The sequence below is a fragment of the Myotis yumanensis genome, unplaced genomic scaffold, assembly GCF_028538775.1.
Source record: "Myotis yumanensis isolate MYYU_CA2020_CCGP unplaced genomic scaffold, mMyoYum1.0.hap1 SCAF_1, whole genome shotgun sequence".
Lineage (NCBI taxonomy): Eukaryota > Metazoa > Chordata > Mammalia > Chiroptera > Vespertilionidae > Myotis > Myotis yumanensis.
This window is the reverse complement of record NW_027223752.1, coordinates 187,838,388-187,857,625: the sequence shown is the minus strand read 5'-3', so window position 1 is coordinate 187,857,625 and position 19,238 is coordinate 187,838,388. Positions and strand designations below refer to the sequence as shown.

The 19,238-nt window shown below is 37.7% G+C and overlaps 1 protein-coding gene across 4 annotated transcripts in view; it reads right to left on the bottom strand.

Annotated features, from left to right (window-relative positions):
• PRKG2 (protein kinase cGMP-dependent 2) overlaps positions 1-19,238 on the bottom strand; it is a 101,385-nt gene that overhangs the window by 8,665 nt on the left and 73,482 nt on the right. For all 4 annotated transcript variants that reach the window (XM_070394128.1, XM_070394137.1, XM_070394146.1 and 1 more), the window contains 3 exons: positions 11,867-12,030; positions 8,249-8,371; positions 2,564-2,626 (listed from right to left, as the gene is read on the bottom strand). In XM_070394128.1, the coding sequence (XP_070250229.1) occupies positions 2,564-2,626; positions 8,249-8,371; positions 11,867-12,030 (350 nt within the window). The remainder of the gene's footprint in view (positions 1-2,563; positions 2,627-8,248; positions 8,372-11,866; positions 12,031-19,238) is intronic.

Sequence of the window (19,238 nt, the reverse complement as noted above, 5' to 3'; positions counted from 1 at the left end):
AAAAAAAAGACAACGGGCAAACATATAACAATATGCCATGTTTTACTGTATTGTTTTTAAATACAAAGTTAAAATTAACAGTTCTCTTAGAAAATAATAAAAGTTTTACTTTAGATAAGAATGGGAAAATCTGATGGCAAATTTTAGAAAGGTTTTTTTTTTTAATACTAGAGGCCCAGTGCATGAAATTCGTGCATGGGGGGGATCCCTCAGCCCAGCCTGCACCCTCTCCAATCCAAGACCACTCAGGAGATGTCCAACTGCTGGTTTAGGCCCGATCCCATAGGCAGTCCTAAACCAGGAGTCAGACGTCACTCTCGCAATCCGGGACTGCTGGCTCCTAACTGCTCACTTGCCTGCCTTCCTGGTGCCCCTAACTGCTCCCCTGCCTGTCTGATAGCCCCTAACTGCCTCTGCCTGCCTGCCTGATCACCCCTAACCACCTCTGCTGCTGGCCTGGTTGCCCCTAACTGCCCTCCCTTGCTGGCCTGGTCGCCCCTAAGCGCCTCTGCCTTGGCCCCTGCCACTGTGTCTTTTTCCAGAAGGCTATCCGGATGGATGTCCTGAAGATGTCCAGTCTAATTAGCATATTACCCTTTTATTAGTATAGAAGATTGAGAATAAACTGGGTAGAGAAGCTTTGGGGACTTGTGCAAGATTTTAGAATAGTACTCCTATTTGAAGGAAGAGAGAGATCTATTTTTCAGGCCTCCCTCCCCCAACATTTTATCTTATAAAAAAAAACCACTCTGAAAGTAGCATAAAATAAGGTGGGTTTTTTGTTGTTGTTTTTGTTTGTTTGTTTGTTTTTGTCCCTTTGGGCTTACCATAAGGCACTGTGTAAATCTGACACATTTTACTAGTGAACTCTACCCTACACATTGTACTCTAACTTTACAGATATGTGGGAAAAAACCATCCTGCCTGTTAAAAAGAGTGAGCAAATTAATCCCTACAAGGAAAAAAATTCAAAATTCTTCATTACCTAAGGTGAGAAAATGCTCTGGCATCAATTTGCATGTACGTCCAATCACAATTTGACAGCTACATTTAAACGAGCCTCAGGTAAATAAGAAAAAAATAAAACTGGAGCCTATTAACAATTCGATCACTCTATTCCCCAATTATCCCAAAGAGAAACACAAAGACGCTTTTCTAATAAAATTATGAGGGAAAATATATTGAAAGGGTAATTTTAATTGGCAGAACACTTGTTTGTTCCATATGAATGGTGTGTTCATGTGTCATGTTATAATGAGATAGGAAGTTGTGATAATAGCTTGTAGGAAGAAAGATACATTGGAATCTAAGACAAGTAATAAACTTTATACTGAAGGTAATGCAAAGGATTACAAAGAACAATAAAATACTTTAAACGTTTTAATGTCTATAAAATCCACAGATGTCCCCCCCCCCTCCCTCCTTCCATCCATCCCTTCCTCCCTCCATCTCTCCCTAATTCACCCTAAAGGCAGAGCCCTCTATGAATTTACAATGTTGAATACATGGCATCATTTCAAGAAAGTTCATGAATAGATGGAGCAGGGCTGGCAGCTGCATCACCAATGTTAAGAAAAATGAATAGTGTTTTTATCCAGCAGCATTTCTCCCTTTATTTTCACATAGCGTCGATGTGCCCTTAATTCTTCAGTAAAAATATCCAGAGAGGAATGTGATATTGAGAGATGTTTTCGTTTCTGAACGTGAACACATCAGTGTGCTCAAAGGTTTTCAATAATGAAATTCTCAAATTTATTTTTTGTACTAGCAATAGGTGATGTATTATATCTGTAAATCATAAGCAAAATTAAAACATCTTGAGGATTAGAGAATTTAGCGAGGCATGGATTTGAAAAAAAAAAAAATCTTAAAGGCTTGAACTTCCACATATGTAACCAATTAAGAAAGGCTGTCTCATGGAGTTCTCTATGGTTCTAAAGGACAGATTTAGAAATTCACAGAAATGAAAAGGTCCGTGTGAGATTACTACATAAGGACAAAACATTGTTTTGGGGAAATCAATGTACTTTACCCAAACAGTGAAAAACAACATGAGGCTTCAGAATGTGGAAAGATGGTCAAAGGAAAATGACATTTAAAATAAATGTATAATATTAATAAAAACTGAAATCCAGTACTGCTTAATGGTTCATTTAGCTGACCCATTCTCTTGAATATTGACAATAACTATATTATATTTTAATTACAAATCAAATGTGAAAATTAGAACAATTCATTTACAGAATCCAAGCTGATATTTTAAAAATAAAAATAAAGATTGCAGTGGATAAAAAACTAAGTTGCTATAACTTGAAGATGTGATTTTATAACTTGTGTTAAGCTTCATCCATCCATGATATGAATTTCCAGCATTAGAAAAGTCATTTTGAGACTGATTATTGTGACTGCTTCTGGTAAAACACAAATTAAATATAAAGTGCCAAAAAGGAAAAACTGAGAGTCTGTAAAGGAACCCTTTGTAGTTTACTGAGAGAAGCTTCAAGATTAGCATAGTTTCCTATAAATTTCTATATTTTTTCCGGGCAAAGAAGTAACTATGTACCTGTGTTTCTTAATGTCATTGATTCCATTCTTCAGATTTCCCAGCCTTTCTGTTGGATTTTGCCTAAAATAATAATTGTTAAAAAGACAGTTTATAATCATTATGATTGAGTAAATTTTAAAATTTGACATTTCTTTATTCTTTCATTAATTTATTCAACAATATTCATAGACTAGGCATCTGGGTAGAGGGGGATAAGAAACACATGTTCTAGGGGAGTTATGTCAAATTAGAGTTAGGAATATATCTACAGCTATATCTATAATATATATATATATATATATATATATATATATATATATATATGTATATAACTATACTTATATCTTTATGTACATGTCTATATTTCTATCTATATCTATAGATCTCCTAGTGCTTTAAATGCACTGGAAATGAATATGTAAAAGAACAGGAGATGGCTATTTTACAAACTCTGCTGAGAAAATCAGATAAAGCTTTAGAGAATCATTTACACCTCAGCTGGAAGCATGCAGAAATTTCTGTTGGCAACCCACAGCTAGGTTTCATGTTCTGTATTTATTAAATTTTAATGCTTTTAAAAAAGTTCAACTGTGCCGGGGGGGGGGAAGCAGCAAAAAAGTAAAATTCAAACAAAATTATATAACTCTTCTGTTCCCTAATAAATTATTTTTAATGGTAAATAGAAATTAGGGAGTAATCGAAAATAAGGCCAGGGCCGCGGTCCAAGTTGGTGGTGCAGGAAGAACCTGAACTCAACTCTTCCCATGAACACACTGAATCTACAACTACATATGGAACAATTCTCTCTGAAAAAGACCTGAAAGCTAGTTGAACAGTTCCCTCACAATAAATTGTAAATGTGCCCCACAAAGGCAGGTAGGAGAGGAAGAGACAGTCTCGCCAAAAACTCCACCAATCAGAAGGGAACTCACAAATCTGAAAATTCTCCCTGAGGAGCAAGGGGTTCATGGTTCACATCAGTCACCCCAACCCTTCGGACCCTCAATGGGGAGTTGAGCCCCTAAAATGTCTACCTTTGAAAACCAACAAGGCTCACATTTAGAAGACTTACAGGTCTGCAGGGAACTGACATACTTTTGCTAGGGCTGAAACACAGACTTATTTGTCCCAGGAACCAGCACAAAAGTATTAGTTTGAAAAGTATGTAGAATATATGTAAAGGAGAGTCATTGCTAATCTTGAAGTGTATGTTGGAGAGGGAGGGGCCAGTTAAGACTCTCTCTGGGATGGAGGTGCTGTACCATTTTTGCCCTCTCCTTCTACCTGGGCAGTGTCAGCAAGCACACCCCACCCCAGAGCTCTCTGCAGCTTCTCAGAAGCCAGCAGGTACACCCTAGCCCCACCCTCTCCCACCACCTCGCTAAAGCCAGCAGTTCACACCAAGGACATATTAGACCAAATAGACCTAATAGATATATACAGAAAACTCCATACAAAAGCAACAGAATATACATTCTTCTCAAGTGCACATGGAATATTCTACAGGAATTCTATCAATCATATGTTAGGGCACATAACAAGTCTCAATAAATTTAGAGAAGACTGAAATTATATCAAGTATCTTCCAACCACAATGGTATAAAACTAATAATCAAGTAGGAGAAGAAAACTGGAAAAATCATAAATATGTGGAGAGTAAATAACATATTACTGAACAACCAATGGGTCAATAAAGAAATTAAAGCAGAAATAAAAAAAATAACTTGAAACAATGAAAATGGCAATACAACTTAAAAAAATCTACAGGATGCAGGAAAATCGGTTCTAAGAGGGAGGATAATAGTGATACAGGCCTACCTCAAGAAACAAAAAAATCCCGAACAATTTAACTTACACCTATAGGAACTATCAAAAGAAGAACAAAGCCAAAAGTTTATAGAAGGAAGGAAAAAATAAAGATCAGAGCAAAAAATAAAAATAAAATAGAGACTAAAAGAAAGGATCAACAAAACTAAGCTTTGGTTCTATGAAAAGATAAAATTGACAATCTTTAGCTAGACTCACCAAGTAATAAAGAAAAAGAGCTCAAATAAATAAAATCAGAAATGAAAGAGAAGCTACAACTGATACCAAAAAAATGCAAAGGATCTTAAGAGACTGCTGTGAACAAATTGGGTATCTAGAAGAAACAGATAAATTCATCCAATATAATAAAAGGCTAATATGCAAATCAACTGGACGGCAGAATGACTGGTCACTATGACACACACTGACCACCAGGGGGCAGACGCTCAACGCAGGAGCTGCCCCCTGGTGGTCAGTGCACTCCCACAGGGAGCACTGCTCAGCCAGAAGCCGGGCTCACAGCTGGCGAGTGTAGCGGCAATGGTGGGAGCCTCTCCCGCCTCCATGGCAGCACTAAGGATGTCCGACTAATATCCACTGAGGGCTCCCGGGCTATGAGAGGGCACAGGCCAGGCTGAAGGACCTCCCCCCCCGCCCCCCCCCCGCCCAAGTGCACAAATTTCATGCACTGGGCCTCTAGTAGAAACATAATATTTTAAGACTTAATCATGGAAAAATAGAAAATCTGAATAAACTGATTATTAAAAAGGAGATTGAATCAGTAAACAAAAATATCCCAACAAACAAAAGTCCAGGGCCAGATGGCTTCAAAGGTGAATTCTACCAACGTTTAAAAAGAAGATTTATACCTAGCTGGTTTGGCTCAGTGGATAGAACATCGGCCTGTGGACTGAAGGGTCCTGGGTTTGAGACCAGTCAAGGGCACATGCCCAGGTTGCAGGCTCAATCCACAGTGGGAGGCATTCAGGAGGCAGCTGATCAATGATTCTCTCATCATTGATGTTTCTATCTTTCTCTCCTCCTTTCCTCTCTGAAATCAATAAAAATATATTTTAAAAAATAAGATTAAAAGAAGACTTAATACCTATACTTCTCAAAGTCTTTCAAAAAACTGAAAAGAAATGAATGCTTCCAAGCTCATTTTATGAGGCCAAACCAGACAAGGACACACATACACAGAAATTGCAGGCCAACATAGATGAACATAGATGCAAAAATCCTCAACAAAATATTAGCAAACAAAACATGCACCATGATCAAGTAGGTTTTATTCCAGTGATGCAAAACATCTGCAAATCAATCAATGTGAAACACATTAACAAAATAAAGGGTAAAATTATATAATCATCTCAACAGATTAAAAAAAGCATCTGACAAAATTCAACATCCATTTATAATAAAATCTCTCAAAAGAAATATAATGTATCTCAACATAATAAAGATAATATGTAACAACCTACAGATAACATCATACTCAATGGCAAAAAGGTCAAAGTTTTTTCTCTAAGATCAGAAACAAGAAAAGGATATCCACTCTCACCACTTTTATTCAACATAGCATTACAAGTACTAGTCAGAGCAATTAGGCAAGACCTCCACATTGGAAAGGTTAAAGTCAAACAGTTATTATTCGCAGATGATATAATTTTATATATACAAAACCCTAAAAACCTCACCAAACTATATTACAAAGCTATATTAATCAAAACAGTGTGACAGTGCCATAAAAACAGACACATAGATCAATGGAACAGAATAGAGAGCCAAGAAATAGGCATATGTATATATGAACAATTAATTTATGACAAAGGAGGCAAAAATATACTATGGGGAAAGGATAGTCTCTTTAATAATGATGTTGGGAAAACTGGACAGCCACATGCAAAAGAGTACTATCTTTCACCATACACATACATGCATACACACACACACACACACACACACGCACACACATAACTCTAAGTGGATTAAAGATTTGAATGTAAGATCTGTGATCCTAAAACTCCTTAAAAAAACCACATAGGCAGTAAGCTCTCTGACATTAGTCTTGGTGATGATTTTTTTTGATATGACTCCAAAAGCAAAGGCAACAAAAGCAAAAATAAAAGGAATTACATAAAAATAAAAAGCATTTGCATAGCAAAGGAAACCATCACCAAAATGAAAAGACAACCTACAGAATGAAATAAAATATTTACAAATCACATATCTGATAAGGAGTTAATATCCAAAATATATAAAGTAATCATACAACTTGATAGCAAAAAAAAAAATTAAAAATGTGCAGAAAATCGCCAAAACCGGTTTGGCTCAGTGGATAGAGCGTTGGCCTGTGGACTGAAAGGTCCCGGGTTCGATTCTGGTCAAGGGCATGTACCTGGGTTGCGGGCACATCCCCGTGGGAGATGTGCAGGAGGCAGCTGGTCGATGTTTCTCTCCCATCGATGTTCTAGGTATTTATCCAAAGAAAATAAAAACACTCATTCAAAAACACAGATGCACCCCCTATGTTCTCTGCAATATTATTTACTAGTGGCCCAGTGCACAGATTCGTGCACATTGAAAGGAAATTAATTAGGAGAAAGATCCATGCAGTAATTACATTACTGCAAAAAATTACATGTCAAAATAGTATATATAATATACTATTATAAAATTAAAACATGCATGCGATTGGCACCAGAGAGAGCTTTATATGCATCATGCATGCATGAGTCAACATTTATTTTTAAATTGCTAGTGTGCATCATGTGTACCGGTTGGTCGGTTGGTTGGATGGACGGACGGACCATCACTTAGCCTTTTATATATTTAGATAATAACCAAGCTATAAAATCAACCTAAGTGTCCATCAGTGGATGAGTGGATAAAGAAGATGTGATGTTCATCAATGGATAAGTGGATAAAGAATATATATATATATAATGGAATACTACTCAGGCACAAAAAAAATGAAATCTTTCCATTTACAACATGGATGGACCTTGAAGGTATTATGCTAAGTGAAATAAGTCTGACAGAGAAAGACAGATACTGTAGGATGTAACTAATATGTGGAATCTAAAATTAAAACAAATAAACCAACAAACCAAAACTCATAGATTTAGAGAACAAAATAGTGGTTGCCAGTGGGGAGGGAGGTAGGGTGGACAAAATGGGTGAATGAGATCAAGAGGTCCAAACTTCCAGTTATAAAATAAGTAAGTCATGGTGATGTAATTTACAGCATGGTGATTACAGTCAATAATATTGTAGTAAATATTTAAAAGTTGACAAGAGAGTAAATCTTAAAAGTTCCCATTACAAGAAAGAAAAAATTTTGTGTAACTGTATGGCGACAGATGGTAACTAAACTTATTGTGGTAATCATTATGCAGTGTTTACAAATATCAAATCATTGCATTGTACATGCAAAACCAATATAATATTATATGCCCATTATACCTCAATAAAAATAATAATAAAATAAGGCTAGAAGAGTGCTTTTTTTAAAAAAAATGAAAATTGAAAGAGGGCATATGGTAACACTTTATCATCACCATTGGTTTTCTCTCAAAATAACAAGATTGTAAATTAATTACTCCTTTATTATGCTAAGGTTTGTGGTTCCATTGTGCTCTAACAGATAAGGATGACTCCTAAAGCAACCTGAAGATTTTACATCTTTTATAAGTCAGTACAGTGATTCCTTAAATAAGGTAACCTCAAACTCCCAGGATAGACTGCAACACAGAAACGAATTTTCTTTAATTACACTTTAGCTACAGAGAAAAGTACAGAAAGTAAATATATACCTAATTTAAAATGTGCAGAGACAGAAATAAGAAACTTTCACACTTTCCCCAGGAACAAGAGGTTTCTAAGTGTCATTCTCACCTGCAAAGTCTCCTAATCAAATCCTCAGGTTTTCTTGTTATTTTTCTGGGAAAATCCATTTTTTCAATTCCTTTGAGAATCAAATTGTAGGTCATCATTTGGTCAGTCCCGGAAAAGGGCGGGCTAGAGAAAAGACAAAATAGGACACTAGGACCAGGTTCTGAGACACATGTACAACTAAGACTTTCTTCCCTCCCTCCCTTATTTCCTTCCTCTCTCCCTCCCTTCCTTCCTCTTCTCTCTCTCGCATTAGTTGCTCTATGACAAGTCTGGAGAAATGGTAGAAAATAATTTCATCAATTTCACACCATTTAACAAATTACACATATACCCATACAAGTAATTGCTCAGGTATTGATAATCGCTAAAAAGAAAAAATAAAGTGGGAGGTGACAGAAAATGACAGAGAGGTGTGATTTTTTTTTTTAAAGACAGCATAGATACAAGAAACTTCTCTCATAAGTTGACAGTGGAGCAGAGGTATGAATGAAGAGAAGGGGTGAATGAACCACACCTTTAACGGTGGTCAGAGGATTCCAAGACAGCAATACAAAGGCCATGAGTCAGGATGGGTATGAGTTGTTCTTGGAGCAGTGAGGAGGGCAGTGTTGCCAGTGGAGAGAATAAGCAGGAGAAAGGGATATAGGAGACAGTTACAATGTTATATAGATCTATTGGGCTATTGTAAGGACCTGGGATATGTTGTGAGTCAAATGATCTAATTTACAGCAGTCATGGTAAGCTTTTTTTTTTTTTCCTCTTTAATGTGTGGACCATAAACTGTGATGGTGATAGCGGTGGAGAAAGGCAGGCATGGCAGATGGCAGCCTGGACTAGGATGGTAGTGGCGAAGGTGATAAGATGTGGCTGGATTCTGGATTTATTTAGACAGTAAAGCAAACAGGACTAGCTGGTAGGTGAATGTGGTGTAAGGTAGAAAGAAAGAATTCGAGAATGATGGCCAAGTGTTTTGACCTACTGAAGGAAGCTACACTGACTCAGAAAAGAATGACTGGGGTGGGGTGTGGGTGCAGGGGTGCAGAGCAGATTATGAGGAATGCAGAGTCAAGTTTGAACATAAAATAGAGATGCTAAGCAGGCAGTTGAATTTCTGTGTCTGACATTCATGGAAGAGCTTAGAGCTGGAGATATGATTCTGGCAAGTCACCAGGCAGTATTTAGGATCATGGAGCTTGATGATCACCCAGGGAGTGAGTAGATCAGTGATGGCGAACCTATGACACGCGTGTCAGAGGTGACACACGAACTCATTTTTTTGGTTGATTTTTCTTTGTTAAACGGCATTTAAATATATAAAATAAATATCAAAACTATAAGTCTTTGTTTTACTATGGTTGCAAAGATAAAAAAATTTCTATATGTGACACGGCACCAGAGTTAAGTTAGGGTTTTTCAAAATGCTGACACGCCGAGCTCAAAAGGTTCGCCATCACTGGAGTAGATGGAAGAGAGATCAAGACCAGAAGTGGCCCAATACTTAGCGGTCAGGATGATGAAGGGGACCCAGTAATGGAGACTGAGATGGAGCCGCCGGTGTGGGAAAAGAAATGGGAGAGAGAGAGGTCCTGTGAAGAGAGTACTTCAAGGAAAGAGTTGCTAAGATGAGAAAGAAAGAACTGGGAATTGAATTTGAATACCATTTTAATGCATACACTTTGCTTTTAAAAACACTTCATAATCAACTCTACTGTGTCCTTTAATATTTGAAAAATAAAGATGACTTTCATGAACTGCCTGCTATTTCTCAGTCATGCTTGAGAACTTTTTCATGTTGAGAGTCCCCTCTCTGGGTAATAAACTTGTAATAAGGTCAGTGTGCTAACTTTCAGCAATCTGTTTCACCTGTGAAGAAAATGAGGTAGGAAACAAAAACATGGCTATAATATTTTCAACTCGTTTATATTACAACTATATTGCATTTTGTTTTTGAATTATTTTCTCATTTTCATTTACCTCCTGACTCTAGAGTTCAGGGCATATAAAATTAATTTTTCTTGTGCTCTACCCTGAAAATCTTTACCAACTTTTTTATGACAGCTCAAGCCACCTTAGCAACTCCAAATTATTGGGGTTTCCTCCCTGCTTCCTTCTTCCCTCATTTGATTTTCCTTCGCCTTTAACAATTTATCCCAGTTGGTGAAGACTGAAATGTTTATTCTTCAGTGACCTAAGGGAAATATCACGTGTCTCTTAGAAATGCAGCTAACAAATTTTCCAGGGATGAGAAAACAAATTCATGAAATAGAATTCTTTGTGTTTCAAGACCTTAAGCGACTTTCTCTCTGAGTGACTATCTGGATATCCTTCCTTTCTTTCCTTCAAAATTTTATGCAATGAATATTTGAAACTTATTACAGATAATATAATCTTCCATATCTGTTTGCTCAATGCATATTGACAAGGACATAGAATGTAGTCACAGGTAATTGAACATTAAAATTTGTAGTGTAAAAAGTTCAAGAAGATTCCGTAAAACTCGTTTTGTAAAATATGTATTGAGACTTGAATTCCCATCAATGGGCTCATTCTGGTATTTTCTTATGCCATTCCACATGCAAATCCTCCCTGAAATTAAGACTCAGGATATTTGGTTATAAAGGTTTATAAGGATAGGCAAATCAGTAAATGAAAAATGGAAGTACAGAATTGGAAAGATAACTGATCCGAATCTGGTGGGTATGTCCATGCACTATGCTACATGACATGTATGTAATGGAAAATGCATCACATTTAGTCAGAAGATCTGGGATGAAATCCCCAATCTTAGGCAGGTAGCTCACTGCCCTGGTCTTCTAATCTATAATCTCTAAATCATAAAATAATCAAAATTTAAATTGTAAAAAAGTGATAAAGTTTCTTGCTTTAGCTTCCATGCAAGTTTTTACACAGGTAAGTGCTCTGTAAACTAAAGTATTTTACAAATACGAGTTGATATTACATATAGCCTATATATGTACGGGGGTGCGCATGTATGATTATAAATATGTGTGCGCATGTTGAATATTTGGAATCTTGGATTCATTAATATACTCCCTTAATCTCTTTGGGAATGACAATTCAATTTTAACTGCTAAAACCTCTGCTGTGTCATGTCTCTGTTAATTAGCACCTCTAGAAAGCAGATGACAAGAGGAATGACATTTAATTTCAGCAATGTTGCTTTCTCTTAGCATTTCTGGTTAATGATTTATTGGGAAGATAGAAGAACATGGCTAAATTTAGTTTAATTGATCAATGAATTCAATTGAAACATGATTACTATTTTGTCAATTACAAAACTATACAAAAGGAAACAATAACATAGCCTACAATTTCAATTCCTTTTCATATTCTTATGCTGAATTATCAAAACCTTCACACACTTAATATGTTATCTACACTAAGAGGGCTTGCCATTCTAGGTAAACCACAGCATTCTGTGCGCCTTTCTTTTACCTTCCTGCATCTTTTCTCTACATTATAAACTAGCAAGCATACTATGTGTGAAATAATGTAAAGACGAAAAGGCATCACATTCCAAAATGTTAAGCTCATAAATCACTAGTTATTTTGGCACTTCTCCGAAGAAGAGGCAGAACACAACTTGAAAGGACTTACTTGCCAGTCAGGAGCTCATACACTAGAATTCCCAGGGACCAGAAATCCACACTGAAGTCATGGCCTTTGTTGAGAATGACTTCAGGGGCTACATACTCTGGGGTCCCACAGAATGTCCATGTTTTCTGTCCAGATCCTATTTTCTTAGCAAATCCAAAGTCAACCTGGAAAAGAATGTCAAGGAAATTTTCAGAGACCATAAAACTCATGTCCTCTTTAAGTCTCCCCTTAATTTCCCCCATTTTCTTCTACACTCTCATCCTTCCCTACACACACACACACACACACACACACACACACACACACACTCTCTCTCTCTCTCCCTCTCTCTCTCTCTCTCTCTCTGACCCTTCTGGTTATTCTTTTGTAGGGACCAAGTGTAAATCTAACTACACTGGAGTGCGTTCCATGCACACACTTCTGCACTCATAGCCCCTAGAGAAAAGCCTTAGCAAGGGGAGACCAGAACACCACATGTGCAGCTCAGAGCAAGCAGGACTAGAGTCATTTTCAAATCAATGGCGGCATTCATTGGGAAGAGGCCAGAAGGGGGAAGCAATGGACTTGAAAGTCCATCAGAGAGGAAAAAATAATAGCAGAATTGAGAGTTTGGGAAAGGACCACTGTTAAAAAGAAGGAGGTTTAAAATTCTTGACAGTCTTTAAAAACTATTATGCACAATGTCTGCACCCTCTCAATTTTGACAGTCCAAAGAAAAAGCCAGGATCATCCCAGCTGACCCTTGGCTGGATTCTATACACTCGCAGGGTGGTGGTGGTGAATAGTACCTACATTAACTTATTTATTCTGAATATAATATTAATTCAGCCGGCACCACTATAGGCCAGGCTCTGTGCTAGGTGTACAGATACAGAGTTGACTAGGAGAAGCTCGGTGTGTTGGGAATACTTATCCATATGTGATTAATATTATGCCGTGGAATACATAATATCGTAGAAGATGATGCCAGCTCAGAGGGCTAAAAGAACATATGTCTGGAGCATGAGGAAGAAGGTTGGGGAAGATGCCAGGAGGTGGCACCGGAGGTTGGCCCTGACTAATGATTAGGAACTTTCCCAGGCTAATGAATGGCTGCTATCCTCCTCTGCCTTTTCAGAATAGGCCTCTCCACTTCTCTGAGACTCTATTCAATGGATTCTGTGCACAGAATAGAGACAGGAAAGGAGGCTGGGGCGACAGAAGCCCCACTCACTGAATCAGGGCAGTGTCCACGACTGACACTCTACCCTGCAAAACAAACAGTCGGTTTCCTTCCACAGGGGTTATTTAGTACATACTTTTCATCTTCAATACATACAGGTATTATTTTAATAAAACTGCCCTCCACCTCCCTCAAGTAAACAGACACACAAATTATACCTGGGCTTCAACATGCACATTTTAATAGCTTCATTACCCACACTATCTCAATAATATGGCAATAACCTTGGCCAAGAACCTAAATAAATAAGGTCAGCATATCAAAATAGGTCCTCACTTAGAAAAGTCTGAGTCTGAACTATGAAATGCCATCCTCATTTATTCATCCAAATAGTAACATTTAAAATCTTTATGTTTACCTTACATAAATCTTAGAAATTTACCTTTTTACTAATACTTTTTAGTATTTATCACACAATAGCATGGGTTTCCTTATTAGAAAAAGGGAATTTAAACAACTTAATTAGAAGCGGGCTTTTGCTGTTTTCTTCAGCTACATAGAGTGACTCACAGGATTATAAGAGATGGCTGTGGATATTATGAAATTAAAATTTGTAACCAGCTGAGATTAGCATATCTACTTATTCCTCAGAGAAAGAGCCATTATGAAAATCCTAGGTAATTTTATAAAGACTCAACTTTAGGAGCCAAGAAAGCAATGCTTATAATTGCATTTTTAATGTATGCATATGTGGAAATATTATATTTTCTTCTTTTGTAACAGCTTTTCAATTCATTTTCTCATTGCTATTTTTTTCCCTTTTATGGAGACTGGAAGTTTATTAGATGTTTAGGAGAATTTTTCTAGCTCTATAAGTTGTAAATTTTAATTTGAATAGCTGGTTTTGCTTTTTTAATATCTGCATGTTGGCCCAAAGAGATGGCAATAGTTCCATTAAGATTGAAAGACTTGCCCTAGCTAGTTTGGCTCAATGGAGAGAGCATCGACTTGTGGACTGAAGGGTCCCAGGTTGATTCTGGTCAAGGGCACATGCCTGGGTTGCGGGCTTGATCCCCAACAGGGGGCATGCAGGAGGCAGCCAATCAATGATTCTCTCTCATCATTGATGTTTCTCTCTCTCTCTCTCCCTCCCTCCCTTCCTCCCTCCCTCCCTCCCTCCTTTCTTCTCTGAAATAAATAAAAATGTTTTAAAAAACCAAAAAAGATTTAAAGACAGGCCTGGCTGGCATGGCTCAGTGGTTGAGCGTCAACCTATGAATCAAGAGGTCATGGTTCAATTCCTGGGCAGGGCACATGCCTGGGTTGCAGGCTCGATCCCCAGTGTGTGATGTGCAGGAGGCAGCTGATCAATGATTCTCTCTCATCTTTGATGTTTTTTTCTCTCTCCCTCTCCCTCTCCCTTCCTCTCTGAAAGCAATAAAAATCTATTTTATCTATTTTAAAAAAGTTTTAAAGACTTATGAAAAGTTACCTCTTTTTTTATATCCTTTAAGCTTAACAACTTTATGTAGTCAGAGGAAATTGACATGCAGACCTATCCATATTAGATTTGCCTAATATGCCCAGATCTTCTGATGTCCACTTTTGTATATTTTCTATAAAAATTCACACTACCTCTGTCTTGTACAACCATGGATACCACCACGAAGCCTGTCTTTTTTTTTTTTTTAACCCTCCCCCTTCTGGGCAACAGAAATGTAAGCTCTTTACTTTATTCATTCAACAAATGTTTGTTGAATACCACTATGTAGCAAGTGTCAGGATATAGACAAGGCCCCAGTCCTCCTTGAGCATACACTGAAGAGAAAGAGAACAAACAAACATAAAAATTTGACCATACGTAATAATGTCAGATAGTAGTGACATATGCTATGAAAAAACCTACAGCAGTATTAGCTACAGAAAGCAATCAGGAAACACTTCTCTGAGGGTAGCATTTGAGTCGATTTCAGCAGACATTTAAGAGAACTAGGAAAGAGCTCAGTAAAAATCTGAGCAAGAGTGATTCTGCCAGAGGAAGAGCTAGCGCATAGCCCCCAGCCTTTGGGAACACCCATGGCAAGTTCGAGGACAGACAAGAAGACCAGTGTGGCTGGGCCATATGTAGTAAACTGGTAAGCCACACGAAGAGCTTTAGATTATTTTCCCTAGGAGGCCATTACAGTATTAAGAGAAGGGGTATGAAAGGCCTGGCTAATGTTTTAAAGGGATCATTCCAGACGACAAGAAAAAACATACCACTTTGAAAAATTCTACTAGCAAAACTGAGCTCTCAGGAAGAATGTCTGGAGAAGCTGCACACAGGTCTTTTTCTTTTCTCTATTAAATCCCCATTATTAAAGATAGTTTATATTACGCTGGAAAAACATGACGTCTCCAAAGATTTTAAGAAACTAGGAGGTTTTAAGATGTTTCTAAATCTGCAGTGATGACTGCATCCTTCCAAAATAGAAAAATTAGCATGTGGCTTCCTGGAGCTGGTGTCCAGTATTAGCTTTTTCCCAGAACTGTCTCTCTGGGTAAGTAAATTTGTCAGATATTGGTTCTCCTGGTCGCTTAAAAAATGGAATCAAAATGACCCGTCTAATGAAGCCCGATGATTCATGGACACATAACATTCCAAAAAAAAATATTTATGTGGCATTTTGAGGGCACTTACTTTGCCCAAGTCTAGACAAGGGTAAAATGGAATCTGTTCATCCCATCCGCCAACAGGCAACAGTGGATGGCTTCCCCTGGATGGAAGTGAGAGCGAAGGAGGCAGAGGGATAGGATGGGTGAGTCCTTCAGGAATCGGTGTGGGGGCATGGTGACTCATCTGAAATACTTGGAAAGTTTAGTAGAATGTGGGCAAGATGAAGAGAAACTTGGCGTGCGCACGAACAAACTGGGGGAAAAAAATCGGAGGCTCATCTGATATACCACCACCTCTTTGAGCAAGATTTACAGAACCAATTTCTTTCTCCCATGAGGTTCTTTAACACTATTTATATTCCACAATTACACCCCTTAAGGAAGCATCCTCTAGTTGTGTGACCAGCTCCTTCCTTAAGAAGAGGCATTATATCTTACCCGTTTTGTACCCCCTACAGAGTTTGTAACACAGCAGATGCTCAACACATGTTTAGTGAAGAAAATATGAATAAAAAGATTGCTATTAACATCAGTTTCAATAACATATTTATACTCTTTAAAACAGTGTTACAATTTTGTGAGCTAGAAACTATTATCCTAAGTTAAAGGTGAGAAAATTAAAATTTAGGAAGGTCATGGGTATCTGAGGTGACACCTGAACAGGTTTCAAAGGGAACATTATCATAATAAGTGAATTGATGATGAAGTAGTAGAAGGTATTTAAGGGAAAAGAATTGGCATATGTTAAGCACTTCAGTGGGAAAAGCTTGATTTAATAAGCTTTTATCATTGAACTAGAGGCCCAGTGCACGAAATTCGTGCATGGGTAGGGTCCCTAGGCCTGGCCAGTGAGCAGGGATGATCTTTAGGGTGACCAGTAGGGCGATCAGGGGCCCCTGCGCTGAGCATCTGCCCCCTGGTGGTCAATGCATGTCATAGTGACCAGTCGTTCCACGGGTCGTTCCACCATTTGGTCGATTTGCGTGTTAAGCTTTTATTATATAGGTTAAGAACAGCTTATAATGGTCTGGAAAAATAATATAGATGGAGCCTATGACTACTTTTATTTTTAAGTAAGGAAATCCTTGCTACATATAAAATATTGGGACATGTATGCAAGTTATACAGCATAAGAATAAAAATACCCTGTACCCTCTACCAGTTTAATAATTAGAACAGAGCCATGTGGAAACCCTATGTGCTCCTCCCACAGTGTCTTCCTGCCCATTGCCAAGAGGTCAGCATTGTCCTGAGTTTTGTATTCATCATTTGCTTGCATTCATTTCTGATTTTACCACATAGATAACATCCTTAAATAATTCACAGTTCTCATATTTAAAACTTTTAGATAAATCTTATATCTATTATTGGTCAAATTGCCTCTTTTCACTTAAAATCATATCTGTGAATTTAATAAAATAAATATTATAGTACATTTATTTTTACTCTGTATCATACACCATTGAATTGACACAGCATGATTACGTTTGTCTATCATGCTATTGCTAGACATTTGGATTATGTCTAATTGTTTTCTCCTACAAAAATGCTTCTATTAACATCATTTTCCATGTTTCCTAGTGGACATGTGTAAGACAGTGAAATTGCTGGGTCAAAGATGTGGTATCTTCCATTTTACTAAATATTGTCAAGTACTACACAATGTCTAGAAATAAACCTAACAAAAATGTAAGAGCTTTGAGAAACTTATACAAATTTATAGAAAGGCATTAAAAATAGTGTAAATAAATAGGCTCATTCTTCTTTCTTCTGGGCACAGAGCTAAACAACATAACCCAGCCTTCTTTGTGCTGGTTGTGACCACGCAGCTCAGTTTCTACCTAGTGAAATGTGAGCCCATTTTTGTGCACCGCCCTCAGACATGGGCGATCTCCATGCCTGTGGTCAACAAAGAGCAGATTTGAAGTTGGCAGAGACATAAGATGGAAGGAGCCTGGGTTCCCTGAACCACTGTTTGGAGAAGAGCTCCCTGCTGCTCAGGAAAATCCATTATGTGAGGAAGAAAGAAATTAATGTAGAGGTAGAGTTTAAGCAGAGCTTTTCATGAAGCCTGGCAAGCTGATACTAACGTTTATATAGATTAACCAAGAGCCAAGAATAGCCAAGACATTTCTGAAGACAAGAAGAAGAGGTTGGGAGGACACTCTCTCAGATATCACAGCTAATCATAACGCCACTAGAGGCCAGTGAACGAAATCTGTGCACTTGGTGGGAGGGGGGGTCCCTAAGCCCAGCCTGTGCCCTCTCGCAGTCCAGGAGCCCTCAGGGGTTGTCGGACTGCCAGGTTAGGCCCATGGGGAGCGGGCCTAAACCAGCAGCCGGATATCCTTAGTGCTGCCGCGGAGGCGGGAGAGGCTCCCACCGCCGCAGCTGCACTCGCCAGCCATGAACCTGGCTTCTGGCTGAGTGGTGCTTCCCCTGTGAGAGCACACTGACCACCAGGGGGCAGCTCCTGCATTGAACGTCTGCCCCCTGGTGGTCAGTTCATATCATAGCGACAGGTCATTCTGCCATTCAGTTGATCTGCATATTAGCCTTTTATTATACAGGATAGGCTTAAACTAATTACTAATGAGCGGGGATGTAAATTAGAACCATAGTGGTTTTATACTTACAGAAGGGAAAAAGGTAATATCACTAAATGAAGGTGAGGATTTAGAACAATGGAAACTCATACACACTGCTGCTGGTGAAGTGAGTGATAATATAACACAGTCCCAAAGGAAAAATACATATATTCCTAGTTCACTAAGTCATTTTTATCATAAATAAATGTAAAAGTTTATGAAAAATTCCCCTGCAGATATTGAGGTGATTATATAATGTTTTTATTTTTTTAATCTTATAATAAGACAGTGACTTGTTTTAATGGAATTTTTAATGTTAATTGCTTGCATTCCTGAGATATATCCAACTATGTTATACTGGATTATCACAATTTGTGTTCTTTGTAGTGTTCAGTTTGCTAATATTTGGCTTATGATTTTTTGGATTACATTCATGAGTAATATTGGACATTTATTTGCCTTTTCTAACGAGTTTTCTTTGGAGAATCAAGTTTACATTAGCCTCACAGAATAAGACAGTGTAAAGATGCCCAAATACTCTCTATTCCACATAAATCTCTGCTTTAACTTTATGATGTTCACTAATGATAGTATATATCTGTACCTCTTCTCTTTTAATTTTGATTGAAATTTCCAGATTTTTAAATTTTATTAATTTTCCTGAAACATCAAGCTTGTTTCCCTATCCCTTTTAATTTATATTTTCTTAATTTGGTTTTATTTTTAAATGTGAACTCATGTTCTCTGGAACTTTATCTCTGAAAGTTCTTTGTGTCCTGAGTTGACAGTATATTCTTCCAGAGAGAATATACATTGATTCTTGGAAACTTGGGCATGCTACCAACGTGGATCAATTTTCACTTATTCTTGCTTGAGTTTTTCCATCCTTGAAGACTGGGTACCCAACCTCCATGTGGCCAAGATTTCTTAGAGAAAAGATTCTTCTATTCCTCTACCAAAGGCCCAA